Genomic DNA, 26,822 nt, shown 5'->3' on the forward strand with positions numbered 1-26,822 from the left:
TCTCTCCACATCCTCGCCAGCATTTACTGTCCTCAACTTTTTTAATCCTTGCTGTTATTGCTGGTATGAGATGATATCTCATTGTTGTTTTGATTTGCTCAACACTATTTTTAAATTAACGGACTTCTTCATTTTGTAGAACAATGGATGGAGCTTGTGTGTTGCTATGATGCTGAACAAATTCCAGTAGTTTCCAGAAGAAGTCAGACTAGGAAGAAAGACCTGGTGATCCGCTCCCACAACACAGACACTTCCAACCCTGTGGATATCAGTCTGACCCCGCTGTGCATGGAGTTGCCATGAGTTGGGCCTGCACAAGGCAACTAAAACCACAGCCGCCTGACAAAAACATGGAAAACTCCCTCATTCCTCAGGTATAGAATACTTCTTAAGTGTGTGCTTCCCCACCACCCTGAGATTTAAAAAATAAAAAACAAAGATCAAGTGTCTGAAATGCAACTCAGGATTCATGGAGTATCATCTTTTCAGGGACAGGGGTCTCAGGAGAACCATCAGAGCTCAGTTTAAGTGTTGGCCAGGCACCAAGTGATAGGAAAGATCTGCAGCACATACTAACTTGGTGAAATTAATATCAATGAGTCTTTTTAGTGAATATGTTTATTCTTTGTGCTACATCATTGAAGAGTAAATTCCACAGTTCTATGGAAAATATTTCAGTCTTTGGATCAGAATACTTCACTGGCTCATCAACTTCAGTAAGCAATTTTTACATGCTTACAGGCCTAGAGCCAAGCTTTGCTATAGATAATTTAAAGAATTAAATACAAGCTGCCATTCAATCTAACCTATTTGTCAATGACTTGTAACTCACAATTGGTAGGAAAAAGACAAATATGGAAAGCAAAAATTCCCAGTCTCGACCTTCCTACATGGCTGGTTAGATTGTAAAATGGTTCAGCCACTGAGGGAAACGGTATGGTGATTACTCAGAAAGTTGGACATGGAAATATCTTACGACCCAGCAATCCCTCTTGTAGCTTTTCTTGTTAAGTGCCGTTGAGCAGGTTCTGATTCATGGCAACCTCGTATATGGTTTCCAAGAGCGACTGGTGAGCAATCCCTCTACCTGGTATATATCCAAAAGAAGTAAGAACTAGAATGAGAGTAAATATGTGCACACTGATGTTCATCAAAGCACTATTCACAATAGCAAAAAAAAAAAAGCCTAATACCTATCAAAGGAAGAGAGAATAAACAAACTTTGGTATATACATACAATGGAATACTATGCAATGTTGAAGAACAGTGAATCTGCAAAACACCTGAAACATGGATGAACCAGGAGAATATGATGCTGAGTACAATAAATCATTCACAAAAGGACAAATATTGTATGAGTCCACTATTGTAAAAACTCAAAAAAAAAGGTTTTCATACTAAAAGAAACTTTCTTTGATGGTTACCAGGGGTGGGAGGGAAGGGAGAGTAATTCACTGGCTAGAGGGTAGACACCTATAAACTCAGGTGGTAGGCAGTATACAAGAGTAAGCGCAATAGACAAGAAGGAGGCTGGCAGAAGGATGAAAACAGGTGAAGGCACTAAATGGGTATGGGACTAAATGGGTATGGGAGGAAGAGTTGGATATATATATATCCATACATATATATATATATATGTTGTTAAGTGCTGTCGAGTCGGTTCCGACCCATAATGACCCTGTATAGGATTTCCAAGGAGCAGCTGGTGAGCTTGAACCACCAATCTTACAGTTCAAATGGCTTTGCAGTCTGACGCATTAACCTACAGCGCCACACCAGGACTCTCTCTCTCTCTCTCTATATATATATATGTATTTATATATAATATATATATATGTATTTATATATAATATATATATATGCGAGTTTGGAAGAGGGTATTTGTGCATGGGTAACCACAGGAGGAAACACAGAGACAACTGTTGTTGCCTGGAGGGGATTGCAATCAATGAAATGAAACAAAGTGTAGGATTTGTTGACTGTTAAACTGATGATCTTGTCTGTAAACCTTCACTTAATCTACAATAAAAAGTTAAAAAAAGAAATTCCCAGTCTAATTTAAAAAAGAAACTTGAGTGTTGCCAAAAATCTGGATAAATCAATGTTTTGCAAATGATATACGTAAATAAGAATAAAAACTGCCACCCAAATAAAGTTTGGTATAACAGGCATTATCTATTTAATAAGTACAATATGTACATAGAATTTTCTGGAAAAGCTTCATTTTATACAGAAACGTATTTACAAAATCAACAGTATAATCATACTAGAGATTATCTGTACAGTGTGTGTGTGTGTATATATATATATATATAAACAAACTTTGGAAGATAAACAAGTTTCACCAGAGTCAAAACAGACAGCCATATGTATCTTTTATAAACTTTCGTTCCAGAAGAAAAAGTACATCTTTAATACAATTGTAGTGTCTCTCATTGTAATCTTCCTGACAGTTCTTCATATTTGGACTCTTTTCAACTATTTCTCTTGTTCAGCCTTGACAAATGTTAGGTTTCTAGTGCCACCAACTGGTATTAGTTAAAAATTAATCTTAGTGTAAAAAAAATTTCATTTTTTGTTTTTAAAAAGCTTATGGAAAAATAGATTGCTGGAGTCAACATCCATGAGGCAAAATTAATCATACTGAATGATATGATTCATATAAAAATATTATCAGGGTGGCATATGTAGTATTTACAGTATCAGCAATTTCTGATTTATTTTTCCTCCTACTGGCAACTCTTGATCTAAATTTACGTGTAAAAAATTTAGAAAATGATATGCTTCAAAACAAAATTTAAAAACATGCATGACAACATAATCAGATTCATCTTTAAGAGCATCAAAAGCAGGCAAAAATTTACTAAAAAATGGCAAAAACCTAATGCCATTTTATGTCTTTGGATTTTTTTTCCTTTCTTAGAGTCAATTAAACCTCAAAAATTAGGAACGTGTGCAGAACCACAATGTAAACAGCAATGTGCGTCCAGTGTAACCCAGAGCACCATGGCAGAGTGGGTTTCCGGACCATCAACTTAGTTAAGTCTCTTATAGCTCAGTGACAAGAGGCTGCCTATGAGCTAGAGGCCCAAAGACCTGATGCTATTGCTTCTCAATTAAGTTCACTAGACTGTAAGTTCCACAAGGACAGGAAGACCATTTGATCGGTTCACCAATATAATTACAATCCCCTGTGTATGGTGCCTGTACGTGTTTAATAAATGAAAAAAAAATAACATGTTGGTAGTCTGATAGAGTCTAATTTCCAGACAATTTTGATTGGAAAGACTTCTACAGAGGCAAGTTTTTGAGACTATTTAATGGATTTTATTAACTAGCTAATAGCTAAAAATGAGACATGCTGGTCTAAAAAATACTATACATTTGGAATATTCAAAGCTGAATGATCCTATAAATGAAATGATATTCCAGACTCCATATAATTAAGGATCAGAAAATTAGTTCGCTCACAAAATCGCTTTAAGTAGACAAAAAGTTAAAAAAAAAAAAAGGAATTCAAACTAAACTCATTCCAAACGCATGATTTCAAATCCTTAGAATGCTGCAGTCTAAGTGTGGAGTGGTGTGGGAAGGAAGGGAGTTATAGTCCACGTTCAGAATAAAGTTAAAACCCAGTGAAGTGTACATAGCTACATACACAAACAAGCATTTCCTACCCAAAGAAACCAAAATAGTGCTACCTAGCCAGAGGAGTCTTTAATGTGTACAATACAGAAAATATTTTTTTAAATTTCCCCACATCTCAGGTTTATTCAGTCCATTTTCCTTCCCAAGACATCCCATTCATGTTTTCATACACTCAATAGAGTACGAGATAGAAGACCTTGTAAATCCTTACTTTGGGAACTCTTTGTAAATGGGTAAAGGAATCGTTGATATACACTCCTGAATATTTTCGAAATTAGTAAGCACATCACTGATATACCTTCCTGAACATTGTTTTGCGCAGTCCTAACTGATCCATATACACATGATACAGTAATACAGAGAACAAAAGGAAAGTTACATATTTTCGTCAAACACTTTCCATAACTTCTTAACAGTTATGGTAGAAAAGTAATAATATAGTCTAATATAGTTTAAATTGGCTTCTTTTTAAGACTGTATTGCCTTCAACTTCTCCAAATGGCTGCTGGCACAAATGTTAACACTGCAATGTTTTGTTTTGTTTATTGGGTGTATATATTTCAAATGTACAGACAAAGGACACTATGGATCTGACCACTATTTGATCTCCATTAATAATGTAGGAAGAAAAAAAAATCATAGTTTCTGAATCCATACCACACAAGAAACTATTAACACTGAGCTTTGTTGGCTCCTCTTCTGTAGCCTTTAGGCGTGTCAATAATGGGCTGTAAACAAATGGGCAAATCATTCCGATTTGATTGCACTCACCCTCTTTATTTTGATAAATTCTTATTGGTAAAAAAGAAAAAAAAAAGCAAGACAGATATGGTTAAGACTAATACTTTTCACTCTTCAAAAAACACAAGTTAAATTTCTGTGAACTTGTATTTTCATCTGAAGTGAAAAAATAATGATTTGTTTTTGAAATATAACATGCAACTCAACAATACAGAAAAAATCAGACACCGTATTAGATCATCTAATCCTTAGTAAAATGATCTTTTAAAACAGTGTGAAGCAGTGTAGACAGGGATGGTCAACTTAGACATTGGCTACCCAAAATGGGGGGCTACAAAGGCAAGAAGTGACTGGCTTACAAGCTTTTAAGAAGGAGCCTAGATCCAGAGGGCACGGAGGAAGGTAGACTCTCCACTGAGTAGTATCCATTCTGTTTGGGCGGGGCTAATGAAATGAGTTGGGGATAGGTCCTTTGTGATGTAACAGTGCATAATTGTTATCAGGACTGACTGTGAGGGTTGGAAATGTAAAGGTAGACGTTTTGTAGCAAAAGGTGGGGAGTGACTTAACTTTGCAGTCCAGGAGCAGAGGTCCCTGAAACTATCAAGGGAGAAGAGTGGAGTGTAGGACCCTACCCAGAGACCCAGTGCCGCTAGAGATAGAGGCAGAGATGGAGTGGCTGGGAACTTTGGACCCGGAGAGGGAGAGGGGCTGTGTGCTGAAGACCGGGGGGCAGGCTTGCAGGGTATACCCTTTGGTTGGTTGATGATGCATGGAGGGGATTGTAACCATGGCAATGAAACAATATATGATAGAATGAATGTAAAGCTAATGTTCTCCCATTTAAACTATTACATAATTCACAATAAACATTAAAAAAAAAAAGTGTGAAGTTGGTTATATATAAAAAAAAAAATAAAAAACTGCTAAAACATTTTCATTAAAGGGACATTGCTAACATGAGCCTGACTTTTAGAGTATCTACACAGGTCTTCAAAAAGTTGGTGGCAAAACAAAATTAAAAGGGAATGGAATTTTTCCATGAATTTTTTGAAGTTTCTGCATGCAATTTTTTAAAGACTTTCATCTGTCACCCCAAAACGTACTTCTCTGAAGGGCAAGCACAAGATGGCAAAAGTCCTAAACCATAGTGAGGACTGCTCCAACAGCTGCATACAGTATAGGCCAAGCTGTCCCATGACAGAAACGAGCTGAATAGAATGAAATGGGAAAAAGCACACACAGAAATCATACTGCATGAGAAAGTACAAGAGGTGAAAAAAATCCAGCGACCAAAATATTGATACTATGTCTTACAATGCTGAAGTACACATCTTAAATAAACATTGTAAAAATCCAACATGATACAAAAAATTTGGTAAAACTGCTTTGGTTACAAAGATGTGGGTACTTTGTGTTTTAAATAAAAATACCAGACAACATCACATTTCATGGAATGTATGACAATTATACTCTACACATAATTATAACAATAGTAAACAAAGAATGGTCTTCAAATGAAATGGTCAACAGTCTTATATGCTGGGTTTTGGGGGGAGGACTGGTCTTTTGTAAATATCTTAAACACAATTATATTTCTTTTTACACTTCATGTCAGTAAAACTACATTATTTCAGTTTCAAAGAGTTTACTACTCAAACTCTGTTCTGTTGATTGGATCCATTTCACATTTAAAAAATATTAACTAACTGAAGTCCACAGGAACTTTCTAAATAAAAATGTTATTTAAAATTATATTTTGTGGAACTAAAGATTTTTAAAAATTCATCTATTAACTAAAGTTTTGTATGAATCAGAAATGTTAAAATTGTGTTGTGTCCCGAACACAAATATCTGGCAGAGCTCTGCACAGCGATGTTCCATCACTGTTAGTTCCCCAGCTTTCTACTGCTGTTTGTAAGTACCGTCGAGTCGGTTCCGACTCATAGCAAGTTTAGCGTTTCCAAGGAGTGGCTGGTGAGCTTGAACCACTGACCCAGTGGTTCAAACTGGCCTTGCAGTCCAGCACATTAGCCTGCAGTGCCACACCAGGCAGGACTCCAGCGTTCATATTAAGTAAGGCCCATTAAAATTCAACAACAAAAAATGTAAGTTAAAAGATTTAAGCACTAATACAATACCCTGGAACACAGTAAATTATATCAATGGAATTTCAAAACATTAGCATTTTTATTTCTTTCGTTTTCTTGACATAGGAGAAACAGTATATTGTTAAATGATTAACGCCTGTCTTTTCATGCATAAATTTTGAAAGCTGGGTCGTTTTGATATTACATATTTTAAAAAGAGAAGAAATGGACGTGGGGGTTTTGAAAAGCCCTATATCAGCATTTCATATGACTCCTAGCAACTTGAATCATTTTGATTTAATAATAGGTTCTTGTATTATACCATTCTAAAACAAATGTCATCAAAGCTTACACACTCTTAACAGGATACACAGTTATGCATCCCTACTGCAAAAGGATACTTTTTGTACATATGAAGTAAAACAAATGTTTTTACTGGCTGACGCACAGAGCAGCAAAGTCTCCAATACTGGTCAGGGGCACCTGGCCCTGTGCAGCTCTTGCCTGTCGACTGAGTACTACTTAGTGTTCAGTTTTCCTCATCCGCTGTTCTAGTTCATGTTGGTGTTTAATAAGGCGTTCTATTTCGGTTCCAAGTGTTTGAAGATTCTCCTTTTAAAATGGAAAAAAAAAGGGAAGAGAAAACAGAACTATTAAGTATAGTAAAAAATTTTAAAAGCTTATATTTGAAATAAATCTGCTGCCAAATTTGAAACTGAAAGTTACGTTGTTGTTGAGTGCTGTTGAGGTAGTGCAGGGTTTCTGAGGTTGTAAAGCTTAACAGAAAACTCACAGGCTCAAACTGCCGACCCTGTAGTTCACAGTCTAGTGTTTATCCTAAAGAGCCACCATGCTCCTCATAGAGTTATGGTAACTTCTAAATACTATGTGAAATCAACTAGGCAATAGCTGTATTCAGTGAAGTGGTCTGTCCATTTCAAAACAAACTTAATTATTTTACAGACATTTTGGGTCTATAAAACTATTATTTACTACAGTCTTAAATTATTTTTTAAATCCATTATTAATTTTCAAGGCCCACATGAAAAATAAAATAGCTGTAAAAATAAAAAGCCCCAATCTTAAAAAATTATGTTGCAGCAAATAATTATACCTATACTCCTGGTGTGGCACTGTAGGATCAGCACTGGATTGCAAACCACAAGGTTGGCACTTCAAACCCACCAGCTACTCCTCGGAAACCCTATACAGAGTCACTGAGTCAAAATCGACTCATGACACTTAACAACAACACCCATCGTTAATCTCAGGTTCTTTCTGAAAAGAATCTAAAACCAAGTAAATAACTCATTTTAGTGTCCATGCAACAGCAAAACATTTTTTTTCCTATCTTTCCATCCTAGGCAGTAGTTTAAAAACTTGAGACTTTTCAAACAGAGAAAATGTATGTGAATAAACTGACTTAACATTGTATTGCACCAACAGTTCATCTCAGTGCTAGATCAGACTCAAAGAGGGACCATGTTGACAACATTTACTGATCAGTGAATGGGAAATATAAATACCTTCAATGTAATATTTTTTAGTAATGTATCCTCCAAAACAGCCTGTAATTTTTGATTGATCTCCAAAGAGAGTTCCAGTGTTAATCCACTATCGGCTGGATGAGATGTATATAAAGATGCCATGATGCCACCCCGTCTGCTTAAATGGACTTTATTAAAGTCAGAAGCCTCTGAAGAAAGTGTGCCTGATTCTTCCCGTAAAATGTAACTCTGGATTATTCTGCAAAACACAATAACACTATTAAATTTTTGTTACTTGTTGAATTAGGCACACTAGAATTTACAAGAATCAACTCATTATAACCATAAAGATCTATGAGAAAAAAAATGCATCTTATTTAGACAGTTAAGTTATCCCATTATTGTTCTGTTCTTGTTGTTAGGTGCCTTTGAGTGAACTCCAACTCGTAGTAACTTTCTGCACAACAGAGTGAAAAACCGGTTGTCCCTGTGCAACCCTAACAATCATTGTCACACTTGAGCCCATTACTGCTACCATAGTGCCAACCCAGCTCGTTAGAGGTCTTCCTCGTTCTCGATGATCCTCTGTTTACCAAACATGATGTCCTTCTCCAGGGACTGGTCCATCCTGATAACAAATACAAAGTACAGAGACAAAGCCTCGTTATCCTGACTTCTAAGAAGCATTATGGCTGTACTTCCAACAAAGAGTTATTTGTTCTTCCATGGTACTTTCAATATTCTCCTCCAACACCATAACTCAAATGTATCAATTCTTCTACGGTCTTCCTTATTCACTGTCCAACTTTCACATGCATATGAAGCTATTGAAAATACCATGGCTTGGGTCAGGTGCACCTTAGTCCTCAAACTGACATCTTTGCTCTTGAACATTTTAAAGAGGTCTTGTATAGCAGACTTGCCTAATCCAATACATACTTTGATTTCTAGACTGCTGCTTCCATGAGTGTAGATAATGGATCCAAACAAGCTGACGTCTTTGGCAACATCAATCTTTTCTCCATTTATCATGACGTTATTTATTGGTCTGGTGGTGAAGACTTCTGTTTTCTTTACATTAAGGTACAACCAACACTAATGGGTGTGGTCTTTGATCTTCATCAGTATTTTAAGTCCTCTTCGCTTTCAGCAAGCAAGGTTATATCATCTGCCTTCTTCATATAATTCAGATTCTTATATTATTTGCTCAAGATACAGACTGAAGAGGTATGGTGAAGCAATACAACCCTGGGACACAACTTTCCTAATTTTAAACAATTCAGTGTCTCCTTGTTCTGTTTGAACAACTGCCTGTTGGTTTACGAGCACAATCAAGTGTTCTGGAATACCCACTCTTTGCAGTGTTGTCCATAGCTTGTCATGATCCGCACAGTCTAAAGCCTCTGCATAGTCAGTAAACACAGGCAAACATCTTTCTGGTATTCTGTACTTTTAATCAAGAACAATCTGATGAACCCCCTTCCAAGACTGAAACTCAAAGGGAATGCACGAACAGGCATGTAATCTTGCTGGTGACCATGGTGGTCTACTGATAAAGGGAAGTGGGGGAAAAAACAGCAATGAAGTTGTGAGCTAAGTCTGATCACGTTCAACAGACTCCTATCAACCTAGATCGCAACCTGAGTGGCCAGCAGTATAGTGAGACTTGGGGGACTCCTGAGCCCATGGACAGGGAGGGACATAGCCATAGGGGACTAGAGTGGACAGTGAAGTGTCCAACTAATATGAAGTGAGCCATAGGGGACTAGAGTGGACAGTGAAGTGTCCAGCTAATGTGAAGTGACGGGAAATGCACAAGAATGCCCATACTTGCAGATAGTACCCATTTGACCTAGCTTCAATGGCTGGATGATCAGAATTCAAGTAGAGGAAGAAAGAAGAGGAAACAGAGTGTAATCCACTACAATTTGATGAACTTGGCCTATACTTATGTAGTAGCTTAAACGAGGAAACAAATCTTTACAGCAAGGATCATTCCCACCTCCTCTTTACACATGATTGACAGGGATGGGCAACTTAAGACACTGGCTACCCAAAATGGGAGGGGGGGGGCAACAAAGGCATGAAGTGATTGGCTTATAGTTTTCAAGAGGAAGCTTCATTTCAGAGGGTGCAGGGGAAGGTAAAATTTCCACTGAGTGGTTTCCAACCTGTCTAGATGGGGCTGGTGAAAGGAGATGGGGATAAGACTCTTGTGGTTTAATGCTGAATAATTGCTATCAGGGCTGATTGTGAATGTTGCAAATGTAAAGGTAGAACTTTTGTAACAAAAGGAAGGGAGTGGTTATCTTGCAGCCCTGGGACCATCAAGGAAGAAAAGTGTAGTACGGGACCCTTTCCAGAGAAGCAGTGATGTCAGAGATGGAGGCAGAGATAATGACGTGGAGAGATGTAATGGCGGGGGACTCTAGACTCAACGAGGGAGAGGGGCTGTGTGCTGGCGGCGGGAAGGCTGGCGTGCAGGGTATACCTTTTGGTTGTTTGAATGGCTGTATATTCCTACATGCTTCGGTGTACATCCAAAAAAACCCCACAGAGGGATTGGAAGCAAATACTGTTGAATGATGATGCATGGAGGAGATTGAAATCATTGCAATGAAATGAAATACAAGAGAATGAATGTAAAGTTGATGTTCTCCCATGTAAAAGATCACTCAATTCACAATAAAAATGTATTAAAAAAAAAAAGATCTGATGTTAGCAATGATATTCCTTGTTCTACCACATCCTCATCTGAATCCGACTTGAACCTCTGGCAGTTCCCTGTCAATCTACTGTTGTAGACATTTTAAAAATTATCTTTAGCATAATTTTTCTTGCAAGTGATTATTATGATATTATATTGTCCAATGATTTCCACATTCTGTTGGGTTACCTCTCTTTGGAATGGGCACAAATATGGATCTCTTCCAATCAACTGGCCAGGTAGTTGTCTTTCAAATTTCTTGGCATAGGTAAGTGAGTGCCTCCAGTGCTGCTTAAGTTTGTTGAAAGATTTCACTTAGTATTCCATAAATGCCCGGAGCCTTGTTCTTTGCCAATGCCTTCAATGCACCTTGGACTTCTTCCACTGGCTCTTGATCATATGCTACCTCCTAAAATAGCTGAATATCAACCATTTCCTTTTGGCATAGTAAGTTTATATTCCTTCCATCTTCTTTTAATGCTTTCTGTATCATTCAATATTTTGCCCACAGAATCCTCCAATATTATATATCAAAACTTCAATTTTTTCTTCAATTCTTTCAGCTTGAGAAATGCTGAGCGTGTTCCTCTATTTTTTGTGTTCTAACTCTAGGCCTTTGTATATTTTATTATAATACTTGACGTTGTCTTCTTGGGCTGACTTTTGAAATTCTCTGTCCAGCTCTTTTACCTCCTCCTTTCTTCCATTTGCTCTAGAATCACTATGCTGGAGAGCAAGTTTCAGAGTCTCTTCTGACATCCATTTTGGTCTTTTCCTTCTTTCTTGTCTTCTTAATGACTTTTTCCTTCCTTCCTGTGTGATGCTCTTGATGTCATCCCACGAGTTGTCTGGGTTTCAGTCATTAGTTTCTGATGCATCAAATCTGTTCTTGAGATGATTTATAAAGTCAGGTGGGATTCTGTTTAAGGTTGTATTTTGGCTGCCATGGACTTGATTTAAATTTCTTCAGCTTCAGCCTGAACTTACATTTGAGCAATTGATGATCTGTTCTACAGTTTCCCCTTGTCTTGTTTTGGCTGACAAATATGGAGCTTTTCCATTGTCTTTTCTCACAGATGTAGTCAATTTGATTTCTCTGTATTCCATCTGGTAAGGTCCATGTGTATAGTCATTTTTTATGTTGTTTTAAAAAGGTATTTGCAATGAGTAACTCATTGGTCTTATAAAATTCTATCATGCAATCTCCAGCAATGTTTCTATCAACAAGACCATATTATCCCACTATAGATCCTTCCTCTTTGTTTCCAACCTTTGCATTCCAATCACCAGTAATTATCAGTACATCTTGATTGCATGTTTGATCACTTTCGGACTGAAGAAGTTGGTGGTGGTGGTGGTGGTGGTGGTGGTGGTGGTGCGTCGTGCAGTCAGTTTCGACTCATAGTGACCTTGTACAATCTTTTCAGGAGGAGAAAGCCTCATCTTTCTCCCGTGGAACAGCTCGTAGTTTCGAACTGCTGACTGACTCTGAGGTTAGTAGTTCAATCCCTAACTACTACGCTACTAGAACTCCCTGAAGACGTTGGTAGAATTCTTCAATTTCATCATCACTGGCTTTAGTAGTTGGTACATAAATTTGAAACACAGTGGTATTACCTGGTCTTCCTGGTTGTTGTTCCTGTTAAGTGCCATCGAGCTTTTTCGATTCATAGAGACCCTATATGGGGTTTCCAAGGAGCAGTTGGTAAGTTTGAACCGCCAACCATGCAATTCAAATGACCTTGCAGTCCAGTGCCTATCTCACAGTGCCATGTAGGCATATGGATATTAACCTATCACAGACAGCATTACACTTTAAACTAGATCTTGAAACAGTCTTTTTGATTACAAATGCAACGCAGTTCTCTTCAATTTGTCATTCCTGGCATAGTAAACCATTTGACTGTCAGGTTCAAATGGCCAGTACCATCCATTTAAGCTAATGCTTAGGACTGTCGATCTTCATGTGTTTCATTTCATTTTTGACAAATTCCAATTTTCCTAGATTCATACTTCGTAAATTCCATTTTTTAATTACTAATGGATGCTTGTAGTTTTTTCTTCTCATTTTGAGTTGTGCCCCACCAGCAAATGAAAGTCCCGAAAGTTTTACTTCATTTGCATCATCATAGTCAGCTCTACTTTGAGGAGGCAGCTCGTATTCTGAATGCCTTCCAATGTGACAGGCTCATCTTGTGGCAGTAAGTACACCTGACAATATTCTGCAGCTATCTATAATGTTTCAATATTCAATATTTTGGTGCTGACAGTGTTGCATTGCTATTCATAACGTTTTCAATGACTAAATATTCAGAAGTAGTTTGTCTCTCCTTCTTTCTAGTCTGTCTTTGTCTGAAAGCTCAGCTGAAACCAATCTACCATGGATGACCCTATTGGTATTTAAAATGTTGGTGGCATAGCTTCCAAGTCAAAGCCACACACAAGCCACTACAGTATGACAAACTGACACACAAGTGGTGGATTTTTGTTCTAGCAAGTCATTAATATTAAGCATATATACAAACACTTTTATTTCTTCTTTCCTTATTATTTTGATCAAAGGGTTTCAGCAATTTTTTTTAATGATCAGATTTCCACCAAATGTACTTTACTCTTGGTAAAGGAATGGTAAAGACTTGCAATGTAAAGAAAACTCTTTCTTCGGTAAATCTGACATCTGTCAAAAGGAAGCTGGCACAACATGGGCTCTGGTGTCAGTGAAGTCTGTGTTGGGACCTGCAGCTGCAAGACTGTCTCTTTTGCAGGTGGGTGACCTGATGAAGCATTTGGCTACTTGACTTGGGCCCCAGTTAACTGGAGAATCCTCGTCTTAGAGTGCTTGTGAGACCTCAGCAGGCACAGTGCCTTGTACTTAACAGGTGCCGAATGAATTCCTCCAAGTTCTCCCCAACTTCACAATCACACCCGTCTCTTACAGCCACTGCCTTGAAAATAAACAAGAACTAAAACAAAGTAACAACTCTCTTTCTGAACTTCAAAATTATTTTAGTCGTTTTTAAAAAGTTAGGAAAAAATTAAGGAAAGACCTGGTTTTAGTTACCTCTGTATTCCCAAAACCAAGAACAGAATAGGTGATCAAGAAAAGCTAGAGCACTAAATGCATGTAATTAAGAATTTTACCTTATGAACTATCATGAAAATACATACTTGGTTTTTTTCCTAATTTCTTCTACCAGTTGTTTTATATGGTCCTCCATAAATTCTAGCTTTTCATTTTTCCGGGCATGTGCTTTCTGCAGCCTCACGATCCGCTCAATCAGCATGGCCTTGTCCACTTCTGGAAAGTTATCCACAGTTACTGAAGACCCGGTAGTTTCTGGAGATCGGTCTTCTACACTGCTTCTAGCATTAAGCGATCCTGCAGGGAAAATGTCAGTTTGGATATTGTACTTAGTCTAAAATCATTTCTCATCTCATAGATATGACTCATTTCAGTGCCATGTTTAAATATTCAATCTAACAGAGTTGGGAACAGAACCCAACACAGATCATGGTGGGTGTGAATTCTTGTTGCTGAATACACTGATGATAGAAGTATTAACAGGGCCTATTCTGTCTTTCAGAAACAGAAAACTCAAGACAAAGTCAGAATAATAGGTCTGAAACTAGCCCAAAATTAAGAGAAGTAATGAAACATCAAGCAGTTAAGCTCTGCCACCAGCCTCAGACCTCTCCCTCTCCTACACTGATCAGCTGTGTGATTTTGGACGTTATTTGACCCTCTGTACCTTGGTTACTTCATCTTAAAATGGAGAAAAAAAACATATTACTTACCTCATAGGATTTTTATCTTCATTCAAATGAATTAACATGTTATTATTATTTTTACCAACATCAGGCAAATTTCTGATCCTCTTTATCCTACACAAAGATATGTCTGTACAACCCATTTTATAGATTCAAGAGATGTAGTATATCTTATCCAAGGCCATACAACTACTAAACGACAGAGCTGAGGTATAACATCCTATGTGTAACCTCCAAGTCTGGGTTCTTTCTTCCACACAACTTCTTGCACTGATGGTGGTGGAGCCCTGGTGGAGCAGTAGTTAGGCACTCAGCTGCTAACTGAAGGGCTAGTGTTTGAACCTAGCAGTGACTCTGTGGGAGAAGATGTGGCGTCACACTCCATTGAGATGACAGTCTTGGCGATCCTGCGCAGCAGCTCTGCTCTGCCCACAGGGTCACTCTGAGTTGGAACAGGTTCAATGGCAATGTGTTTGTCTGCTTTCTATTGCTTTTGTTTAGTGTGGCAGTGACTCACAAGGATTCTTGAGTTCTATCAATGTGGACTTGTGCAAGTCATATAGTCACGCTGACCTTTGGCCTCCTCATCTGTCCAACAGGAATCACAGCACCTCCATCTCACACTCACCAGCTGCTCCTCAGAAACCCTACTTAGGGTCGCTAAGAGTCACTCAACAACACTAACATCAAATACCTCACGAGGTTGTTCTGAAAATAAATTATATGTATGTTCAAAGTATGGAGCCTGGTCCCTGGCATTGCAATAATGCTATTACTATTACATACTACTAAAAATAAAACATATTTAAGGGTACACTGCTATTTTCACAATGGTACCGATTGCATGTTATAGTCTCTACTCATTTTAAAGCTTTTTTACACCACAGACATATATATCATGAGAAAAGAGAAACAATTAAATACACAAACACACACACAAATATATATAATACTTAGTGATGCCCATTCATTAGTTCTTAGGTATTAAACGAATTGCAAAAAAGAGAAATATACCAAACTTCTTTATATGGTTGGATACAAATCTGAATTTAGAAATTAGAGGACAGAATGAAGAACTTATTGGAGAGAAGAAAGAAGCAGGTTTAACAAAATCCCAAGATAAATGCAAAACACAGGGTAGTGATTAGAAGGATTACATATTTGACAGGAATGTTTCTACAATATACATCTATACAATAAGCACTTCTTATAATGCAAAATTAAGGAGCTCTGGTAGCATAGTGGTTACGAATTGGGCTGGGAACCGCAAGGTCAGCAGTTTGAAACTACCAGCTGTTCCACAGGAGAAAGATGAGGCATTCTGCTCCCGTAAAGATTTACAGCCTCGGAAACCCTGTGCAGGGTCACTATGAGTTGGAACCGACTCCTCGGCATATAACAACAACAACATAATGCAAAACAGCACAAAAGCCTATCAGTACTACTGTTTCGCGCTGTTTCTTTTCACGGTCAGTTACTGAGAAGACCTAAAAGCATTTGTTCTTTTACCTGATGAACTGGAGCGACTCCCCATGCTGCTGACTTCTTTATCATAATTTCCATTTTCAACCTGATCTAATTTTCTCCGAGCTAAAGGCAAAAGAAGTAGATTATTTGTGGCAATTATTGTGATTTGCTCCTACCATCTCTCACTTGAACTGCTCAAGTCACTTAGGCAAACATGTCTTAGAAAACAAGAGAAAGTTCTAGAGTATATAATTCAGACAGGAGGGCTATAGTAGCATTTATATAAAATGGCATCTGAAAACGTATAGCTCAAATTGAAAACATATGGAAGCAACAAGACTACAATTCACCCAGGCTTCAACTCAGTTACGCAGAATTTAACTTTTGTAATTCAAGCTATTAGTGAGTCCTGAAAGATTCAAAAGATCCCAACAGTTCCAGAAAACCCTTCATTTTCATAAATTTCCTTTCATTTACATCAATATAAGAGCAAAGCTGTTGTTGTTAAGTGCCATCAAGTCAGTTGAGACTCACAGTGACCCTGTATAGTATTTCCTAGGAGGGGCTTGTGAGTTTGAACCTCCGACATGCAGTTCAAACCAACCTTGAGGTCAAGAGCTTATCCTATGGCACCACCCCAGGACTCGAAAGAACAAAATGAGGAATGGCAAGTATCTGAATATGTTCATATTATGGAAATGTTAACCTTCTGTGATTTTTAGGACTCTATTTCACTCTATTTGGGTAACACAAATAAAGCAACAGGACCACAGAAAATGGTACGAAGTCAGAATACACATCATATTTATCTCTGTATCGTACGCATGTAACACAGAGACCTAATAAAATAACATTTTTAATAAAGGAAATCTGGGTTCCAGTCCTAGCTGTTAGTTGTAAACCTTTCTGGGTCTCAGTTTTCTCCAAAGTGGGGTACAGATACAATTTATAGGGATGTGTAGGAAGAAAACATCAAAACTTACATTTAGTCTTAGCCTTTAAAATTTCTAGTTATATATGTGCGTGTGTGTATACTAAGGAGGTTTTAATCTCAAAGTAGGCAGTTCAAACTCACCAGGAGCTCCTCAGAAACCCTCTACAGGGTAGCTATGAGTCAGAACTGACTCGGTGGCACTTAATAACAACAACAAGGAGCCCTGGTAGCGTCGTGGGTTATGCCTTGAGCTGCGAACTGCAAGGTCAGCAGTTGGAATCCACCAATCGCTCCAAGGGAGAATGAGGCTTTCTGCTTCTATAAAGATTTACAACCTTAGAAATCATATACAGGATCGATATCAGTCGGAACAGACTCGCTGGCATAGCACCACCACCACCACCATATATATGTGCTAATGTACATAATATTGAATAGTATGTGCTTAGAATGTACTAATGCTGTTGTTGTTAAGTGTTCTTTATACCTTGCTGAAGTTGTTTGGTAAGATCTTTGATGCTAGAAGCATGTTTACGTCGGTGAGTTACTAATTCATCTTTTACTTCTTCTACCTGGGTGTTCAGTGTTCTAACTTCTGTTTGCCGACAAGTGAGTTCAGCTTGTAGTGCCTGAACTTCCTCTTTTCGCAGTTCTTCTGCTTTCAACAGTCTACTTTCCTGAGTAGTAAATAAAACAAAACACAGCCATTTTACTATCTTGCTCTTTATTTCTGTTACAGTTCACAGTTTCCAACCTAGACAATATGAGGCCCTTGATAGTAGAGTCCTGTCCATCAGCACTCCTGACCAGGTTTTGTTTACTGAGCTCTTGAGATTCCTCAGATATAACAGTGCAGGGAATACAGAAGAGATATACATGGACAACGTGTGATACGGATCTCTGAATTTGAGGCCTAAACTCTCAGAATTATTCTTATGAGTAATTAGAAAACACCCAGAACTTAGAAACATTAACCAAGTTTGAAACTGTAAAAATAAAACAAGTTTAAAATATCTATTCAAGATATATAGTGATTCTATTTGAAAATGACCACCACATGTCTGTCAGTTTGTCATAGCATCAATGGGCTCAAGCGTGGCAACAACAGTGAGGCTGGCCCAGGATCGGGCAGTGTTTTATTCTGCTGTCATAAGGTCGCTAGGAGTCGGTACTGACTCAATGGCACCTAACAACAACAACAACTTGAAAATGACCGAAATCCTGGATTACTTATTTTTCAAAAGTGAAGTACTTCTTCATAATCATTTTAGAAATCAAATGACATTATGTTACATCACACAAAAAGACAACTGACATTCCCACTAGCATCTGAAATGATGACAAAGTCAGAGCCAGTAGCGAAGAGCTTAAATCAACCACTGCTAAGTTTTTGCTGTTGGGAAAATTGAATTTGTGCCTCTTGCTATGTTTCTTCAAAAAGTATATTTACACTTACCAAAGTACTATTTGTCTGCTTCATTTGTTCACACTGGCTTTGTAACTGACTTTCACTACAGGAAAGCTTATCAAATTGGGACTGCAAAGAGTTGCATTCGGACTGCAGCTGTGCGTTCTTACTAGTCAGCCTTTCTGTGAATAGGAGGAGCTCAGACTCTCTTTTCCTACTGCCTTCGATGTCTTTTTGCAGATCATTAATCAAAGAATTAAGACTTTCCACATCTTCCTTCAAAGTTTCAATTTCTTGTTGACCACTAAAAAACAAAGTTTATATTTAAGGAAAATTTCAATTATTAAAAGACAAAAAATTAATAGCTTGGGAACTTTCATCTAACAAAATGCTTCCTACAGGTACTTTTATTGTGGTACTGTAGGAGTAGTATTGGATTGCTAACCACAAGGTAGGCAGTTCAAACCTACCAGCAGCTCCTAAGAAACGCTACACAGGGCCACTAGGAGTTGGAGCTAACTCAACAGCACTTAACAAGAGCAGGGGGTTAAAGTGCTTGGCTGCTACCTGAAAGTTTATAGGTTAGAGCCCACCAGCTGCTCCATGGGAGAAAGGTATGGCAGTCTACTTCCGTAAGTATTACCACCTTTGGAGACCTTATATGCTATGTGTTTTAGTTAAGACATGCCAGGAACTAACTGTTGGGGTATAGGTAAACAGACCCGCCATGGTCCCGGCTTTCCCAGAGTGTCTGCGTCAAGTATAGAAATTATGAACGTGCTATACATTTGTGATGATGACAGCACGGAGAGGCACTGAAGCTACTGTGGGTGGTGCTTACACTAACACCTACAGCCGGGGTCAGCATACTTCCTTGTGAAAGGCCACACAGTACACACTTTCGGCATCTGAGTCACAGCGTCTTTGTTGCAACAGTTCAACTCTGCTATTATAGCAGGAAGGCAGCCAGAAGTAATATGTAAGAAAGGAGTGTGGCTGAGTTCCAAGGAAACTTTATATTGCAAAGGCAGGTGCTGGACTGGATTTGGCTTGTGTGCCACAGTTTGCTGACCCCTGGTCTGGAAGAAACTCAGAAGTTCATGAGAGGACAAACTATGCTCCAGACAGAGGAAAGAGTAAGACCTCTTGTGGGTCAGGTTCGGTAGTTCACCAGCTGCTACTCAGAAACCCTATGCAGGGTCGCTAGGAGTCGGAACTGACTCAAAGGCATTTTGCAACAACAACAGCAGCATACTACAGAATCCAGGCTCTTCAAGAAACGTAATGAGTGTAGCTGAGCTCACTGGTTTTATAAGAGGTCAAGGAGAGATGCCAGTACCTGACCTTGAGCTACATGCATGCATATATATTCTAACTTTTAAACAAAGTATTGTGTATACATAACAGAATTTGAAGCTAAGGAAAAGACTAAATAAACCCATTCATTTATAAATTGCTACCAACAATGTTTAAGGTACATAGACTTTGATTTTTGGAAGGCATGATGGAAATGTAAAAATACTTCAAAAAAGTCAAATGCAGATAGGAATTTAAAAAATTTTTAAATAAAATTATTCTTGTTTAATAATCGCATTTAAAAGCAGACTTCTGAGATAAAATAAGGAAGCTTGGTGATTAGTACAAACAAAATTTGCTCATTTTTACCTTTGAAATTGCTCCTGAATCTGATCTGCAACTTTCAATTTGTCCAATAAATTCTGAATTTCAGCTTTTTGGCGATTAATAATTTCCTTGTATTTTGATAATTCATCTTCTGTTCTTAATCGCTCATCTTCTAGACATTTTACCTATGAAATGACCATAACCAAATTAAACTACAAACAATAATTCCTTGTTCTTTATAAACTATCTTAGACAGTGGTTATACAGTAATAATAATAATACTCTGAATCAATATTAGGTAAGATGAAGAAAATAAAATCATGAAGGACTGACACGGTGGCTGCAACGATGGGCTCAAGTACAGCAACAATTGTGAGGACAGCGCAGGGCCTGTTTGATGACACTGTCCTGTGAGTTGGAACCGACTGGACAGCACCTAGTAACAATCCCAAGTTTTAGTCTCAGATTTCTCATGGTTTCGTCATGCAAGTTTAAGCATGTCACTTTATTCTTTCTGAGTCTCCAATTCCTCAACTGAAAAGGGAGGACACTTCCCTACTCATTTCAAATAACTGGCCTGAAAACCAATAGGAAGGTATATAAAAACACCTTGAAAGTTATTAAGTACCTCAAATTTAAGGTGCTTACTTAAAAGCCTTATTCTAAAGCAAATGAACGATATACATTGATAATTCACATTTCACAGTCATAGTTAGATCCAAAAGACTAAAATAAAAACTGGAAAGAGTTTAATAGATGGTTAGAAATTAAAACTGACATGTCATCCAACTGTTTCTGACAGCCACAGTTCTTCGGGCCAACTATTAGTGAACTTTCTGGTGAGATTTCCTGTAGATCAGAGGTCCATGACCAAGTTATAATGCTCTGAAATAGGTCTGTTTGGCAAATACTTCAAAGGGACTGAAGTGAAGGACATTTCATTTCAACAAGAGTCCATTTTGTTGCCGCTCCAATCCTCTGAGTTCTTTCATTTTGGAAAACTTGCATATATATAAATATATAAGTATCTTTTCCCCTCCATTTGAAAAATCAGTATGAGTTCAAAACTAAAGATAACATTTATCCTTCCTCTGTGATTAAAACTAATTACCTTTGTTTTCAATGTTCGCAGCTCATCCATGCCCTCCTTAAACGTCCTCTTTAGATCTTCCAGTTCCTTTATTTTGGCATGGTGCATCTTTTAAGAGGTTTAGAAGAAATCATAAATCATTATGCACTAAACCACATTTAACATGTATTGCTTGCTTCTTTCAAAAAGCCTTAAAACTCGATACCAATAAGTACATCTAGAGAGCAGTGCTCGTTTTCTGTGTTTATTACACAATCCAGGGCACATCAAGAGCAGAACTACTCACCTCTAACTGGTCCGATTTTTCTTGCATTTGTTTTTCAAGTTCTCCTTTGGTGACTCTGAGCTTGGCATCAAGCTCATTTGATTTAATTTCCTCTGACTCCTAATGAAAAGGTACACATAACTTAAAATTGTAAGGCTTTATAACTTTTAAAAGTAAAGAAAGCTTTACAACTAAGTTTTCTAACTGTGAAGTTCAGAGCTTGTTATTTATCTAAAAATCGATCATACTGAAAAAACTTAAATATAACAAGTTTGCATGACCAAGGGTAACATACTTAAGACACGTAAGTTAACACAGAGTGGTTTTTTGGTTGTTTTAAGTTCTATTATTTCCTTGCACTCTTCATTCTTCTGACATTTTCTAGTGGTTTCATTTGGTTGAATACTTCTCTTCGAGCTCTATTTAAACTGCAGGCTTTTTCTTAAAGCAAATAATCTGTTGTATTTAACTGCCCTGCCAAATCCATTCTATACTTCAAACACTGCAGATGCGGAAGTTTAATGAACCAAGACCTCTGAAGTTTAACATAATTATCACCAGTCGATTTGAAAAGTAAAGCATACCTGATATGTCTTTATCATGTCCTGACAGTTTTTTCGTATCTGTTCTGCTTCTTCCTTTGCTTGGGTTAACTTTGTTGTTGTTTCTCTGAGTTTATCTTTGGTTTCCTGAATTGACAAAAAGACATTGCCACAGCTGGTCACAAGGAAGTGATGAACAGTAACCATGGAGTAGGAAGAGTTCTTGTGTCAGTACTGCCAGTGAGGGGTTGGATACAATTCTAATAATAATACTGGATTTCTGCCACAACTAAATATTGTGTCCGCAGTTAACTGATAGCCATTAAAGTTTTTGTTAACTTTTAAACAAGTTTCTAAAAGCGATTCACTTCCATCTGATAAGACAACAACAACAAAAAGCAGTGTTAAACAATTTTTTCACATGCATTTAAAAAAAAATTCATTTGATGACTATAATATCAATTCAGATTGTCATTTCAGAGAGGTATGCTGCAGTTTGATTTCTGTTCCCATACTGATGGTTCTCATCAAATCCAATGACCTTTGCTGGGTTTTGGCTAGCTTACCTTCTCCAGGTGACACTTCTGACCACCAGGGTTCTTTGACTGTTGCCTTCTCTGTCTCCTCCACAAGCTTCCTACTGTCTATGGAGAGCTCTAAGATACAGCCTGGTCCTGTAGCTCTGTCTCCATAATTCATCTGCAGATGATTCATCCAGCCCCACGGTTTTGGCTATCATCTGGATTTCAAGGGAGAGTTTAGGTGTCCCAGCCTCCTGGTAGCTTTCCCTGGTGATTCCTTAAGACAGGGCTAGATGCTGCTACTCTGCCTTCCCATCAGCAGACTTGAGAGTATCCATCCCTACATTGGAATAACGGATACACATACTGGTGCTTATCTGCTTCCTCCATTAAGCACAGAGCTTCAGGACAGCAGGGCCTATGCTTTCTCCTTGTATCAGCACCCATTTCAGTTCCTGCCTTTTACTGCTTAGTTAACATCTGTTAAATGAATGAATCCTGCTGAGGCGCTGTGGGGTAATGCACTAGACCGCAAGATCGGTGGTTCAAATTCACTAGCCGCTCCTCAGAAACCCTATACAGGATGGCTATGCATTGGAATCCACAGTGCTTAACAACAACAACAACAACGAATAAAGGAGTATCTAACACAGCCTTCTGCCCTAGTTCAGTAGGGCCCAGGGCGAGCTCTTGGAATAGTCCTTTCTGGTGGTTCTTTCCGTGTTTCTGTAGTTTCTTTGGAAACGTGCATTGACCATACACGCACTGGAGACTTGAGGCTGTGACACCCACTGCAGTTTTCTGGGTCTTTTTCTTCTCTGGTCGTCTGCCCTGCTCCCCCCATACTCTGAACTCTGTCTCTTTAATGCAGGGCAGGAGTTGGGCTCTGCCTGGTTTCCACTCCTGACACTGCTTCATTCATTTCCCTTTTCTTAGGGATCACTGTCCTATACTGTTTACGTCTCATGTCTGGAAACTTCTGTCCTGCTTCTGTTTTTTAAGATGCAGGTGTAAATCTGGTCCCTGTTACTCCATGAGACAGGCCCAGAACATAATTAATCTTGTATCCTTTGACCCAGGGCCTCTCTTATCCACCAGGTAAACACAGAGGTAACCTAGCTCCATCCCACACTTTGAAAGCACATACTTTGACTGATAACGCTTTCATATCCTCTGCATTATTTAGTACTTGTGTTGTGGACACACATAGACCCACTAAACACTTGTTGTTGTTAGGTGCTGGTGAGTCAGTACCAACTCATAGACACTTTATGCACAACAGAACGGAACACTGCCCAGTCCTGCGCTGGTTCATAAATGCCTTTACTTAAAAAAGAACTGGCACATTTTAAACTCCATGTAGCAGGTCAATGTATTTGTTACTCCCATTGACTAACAAACCACACCTTGCAACCTTATAGAAGTCAACCTGAAACCTCTCCTCTACCCTACTTGCAGAGGTTTGGTTTCACCTGATCTCAAAGTTGCCATTAAGTATGTTATTGTGGTTCCCTGAACACAGGAAATCTCTAGAATCTGTAACTCTTCAATGTTCGTACTCTTCATAGGCTTCAGTGTCCTGTCTCTTGGGAGTACACTTGAAGATGAGGAATTACACAGACACTAGGTGTGACCAAATCTTAAGTTCACATCTTGAAACAACTCATGTAGTTAGCAATCTTCATGGATTTAAAATTTTTCATTCTGTCAAACCAAAGTCAGGGAAATGTCTCAGCAGTTTCTAACCATGTGTGAGCACCAGGAATTGTCCTGCTTCCTCCCTTCTGATAGTTCTTTTGGTAGTTTCCTTATACTCATAACGTAACTGACCACTAGTCTGTTAACAATTTGAGGAGAAATCCCTGCTCTCTAGCCGATCTTTGACCACTGACAACAGAGATAATTCGCCCTACAGTTTTTTTCTGATAATACTAGATGCAAACCGTCAAAGGTTATTAAGAGTCCAAAGAAGACAATACATGATTATGGTTCTCAACACAACCAGGAGCCTGTTTTTAACAAGGTGGAGACTAGTACTTCCATAACAAGACTCTTGTAGTTTCAGCCGTATTTCAGAGTTGATCTTGACCTTCACCTTCTAATACCTTCTGATTTTTATCCCCTCTTATTTCAACTCAGTTAATGCTTCAAATGACAGCTCCAGGTACTAGCCTTCGTTTTTTATTTTGCTTTATTTTTCATTGTATTTATTTATGATATTAAATAGGTAGAATACAAATGGGATTATATTCAATTCATACTAAAGAGATAAAGAAATTTACTCTTAAAATATTATATTCAGAATTATATTTAAATAAGTAATATTTCTTGATAAGAATCTTAGCATCTTTGATAGTTTTAAATTTTTTCAATTTTCTCTCTACAGATTACCAAACCTGGAAATGTTTAATGTAAAATGCAATATGCAAAGACACTTAAAGAATCAGGTTAATTTGGGGTTATGCATAATGAATGATAAAACTTAACATGTCAACTAATTTGATATGAAAAACAAGGAACTATTTCTTTTACAAACATCCAATAATCCAGCCCAAGTGATCCTATGTCATTAACTGTTTCTGTAATTGTTCTTAAACTGATTCTAGTAAAGATCTGATTATCGTACTTACCTTGTGTGAATCCATTTCAGCTTTTAATTTGTTTTGTGCCCATTTTACTTTAATGATGTGAGAGTTGACATCTTCTTTTAATTTGTCTACCTCTCTGGTGAGCCTAGCTGCTTCGCCTTCCTAAAATAATATCACCAGGTCATATTTTTCATGTAAACAATCAACCAACTATTCAAAATAATCAATGCAATGACACTATAATTTCTGACCCATCACCCATTTTTTTTAACAACTCTCTTACATTTTTAAATGATTGGGGGGGGGGATCAAATGAAAAGCACAACAGTATTTCAATGACACATGAAATTTATATAAAATTCAAATTCCTATGTCCACAAATATACTTTCATTGGAAAATAATCATCTTTACTTAGTGTCTACAGCTGTTTTCCTGAATAAGGGCCAAGCTCAGCAGAAACTATATTTCTTGCAAGCCAGTATTTCCTATGTGGCCCTTTACCTAAAAAGTTTGCTGACTCTGCAATCCATTTTACAGTAAATCCAAAGAAATCTCTTTGACAAGCTTTTTATAAAACCAAAAGCCCAAATCATTCCAATAGCATCTAATATCTATGCTGTACATTAAAGTACAGATATTAGATGCCATTGAGGAAAAGCTTTTTGCGTTTTTAATTTCATAGTCACAAACCCAAGTGGCAATTTTAATCATTCATATCTTAGTTGCCCCACCCCACAGGTAAAAAGATCTCTTTTTACAACATCCCCAGAGAGACAACTGCTCCTTGGTTTGTGATGATAATCTTGGTGAAGTTTTCCAATCTCTTTTCCACAATTTATTATTCTTTTGTAAAGATGTCTTTTACCCTTCTTGAAAAGGCTACATTTCTACTTTTCTATTTATGCTATTGCATTCCTTCAAACTACAGATAGCCCAAAAGTTACTTTTGTTATTGTTGCTAAGTGCCATGGAGTCTATTCCAACTCCTATTGTAGAGGGTGTCCAAAGCTTTAAAGCTTCATGGGAGCAGAAAGGCTTCATCTTTCTCCTTCAGAGCAGCTGGCGGGTTCAAGCTTCACACCATGTGCTTACCCTATAGGGTCACTGCAACCCAAAATTTATTTTAAAGCTATCTAAAACGGATTTAAAGTTCAAATCGTAAGAGCACAGTAAAATAGCTACATCCAGCCATTAGACATAAAGATAGCTTACATTTGTATTTTAACCAGTCAGATGTGTTTTGAGCATAAATTTTTTTTTATGATTCTTCCCACTGACTGACATTAAGGTAGAAAAGGAATTAAATTTGCTTTGTCAGAATTCATGGGAATAACAATATTTCTGAATTAAAACTTAAATGTTGAATTGTGTCCTAAGAAATATGCGTCAACATGGCTGGGCCAGATTCACATTGGTTTGGCAGTTACGTAATGATGTAATCATCACCTCCATGTGATCCAATGTGATCAGCTCTGATTTGATGTAATTATCCTGTTGTAGAACCTCATTTCTACAAAGATGAGTGAAAAATTATCTACACTCTAGCTGTAGATTTATTTTAATCCACAAATACATCATTTTTCAACATAATATCCTTGTTTTTTTAATACACTTTGTCCATCTTTCAACAAGCTTTCATAGTCCCTTACTAAAGAATGTTTCAGGTTGAGCTGTGAGCCACGAATGCACCTCTGTCTTCACTTCTTCATCAAAGGTCAATCTTCATCCTTGAAGGGCTGCTTTCAGGGGACCACAAAGGTGAAAGTCCGATGGAGCAAGAGCAAGCTCAGGACTCTCGGGAAGATGCTTTAACAATTCCAACAGTATGGGTAGAGGTGTGCAGATGTGCCCTTGGCAGCAGTCCTGGGCGTTTAAAGCCAAGTTTAAGCTTCAGCTCTCCAGCGAGCACATCTCACTGTAACAAGCACTGCTGATTATTGCA

The 26,822-nt window shown here is 37.9% G+C and overlaps 1 protein-coding gene across 2 annotated transcripts in view; it reads right to left on the bottom strand.

The window, feature by feature from the left end:
- Window positions 1-6,799: 6,799 nt before the first annotated feature.
- Window positions 6,800-26,822, bottom strand: part of LOC102830499 (chromosome unknown open reading frame, human C10orf118) — a 32,998-nt gene continuing 12,975 nt past the window's right edge. The window contains exons 5-15 of one of the 2 annotated variants that reach the window (XM_006831373.1): window positions 24,922-25,041; window positions 21,813-21,917; window positions 21,250-21,348; window positions 20,985-21,071; window positions 19,916-20,058; window positions 18,299-18,554; window positions 17,330-17,519; window positions 15,951-16,031; window positions 13,842-14,052; window positions 8,006-8,225; window positions 6,958-7,091 (exon numbers count right to left, since the gene is read on the bottom strand). In XM_006831373.1, the coding sequence (XP_006831436.1) occupies window positions 7,002-7,091; window positions 8,006-8,225; window positions 13,842-14,052; window positions 15,951-16,031; window positions 17,330-17,519; window positions 18,299-18,554; window positions 19,916-20,058; window positions 20,985-21,071; window positions 21,250-21,348; window positions 21,813-21,917; window positions 24,922-25,041 (1,602 nt within the window). In that variant the 3' untranslated portion in view covers window positions 6,958-7,001. Of the gene's footprint in view, window positions 7,092-8,005; window positions 8,226-13,841; window positions 14,053-15,950; window positions 16,032-17,329; window positions 17,520-18,298; window positions 18,555-19,915; window positions 20,059-20,984; window positions 21,072-21,249; window positions 21,349-21,812; window positions 21,918-24,921; window positions 25,042-26,822 lie in introns of both variants that reach the window. The other variant, XM_006831374.1, reaches the window with a different exon arrangement.

This window comes from Chrysochloris asiatica, unplaced genomic scaffold (genome assembly GCF_000296735.1).
Source record: "Chrysochloris asiatica unplaced genomic scaffold, ChrAsi1.0 scaffold00003, whole genome shotgun sequence".
NCBI lineage: Eukaryota > Metazoa > Chordata > Mammalia > Afrosoricida > Chrysochloridae > Chrysochloris > Chrysochloris asiatica.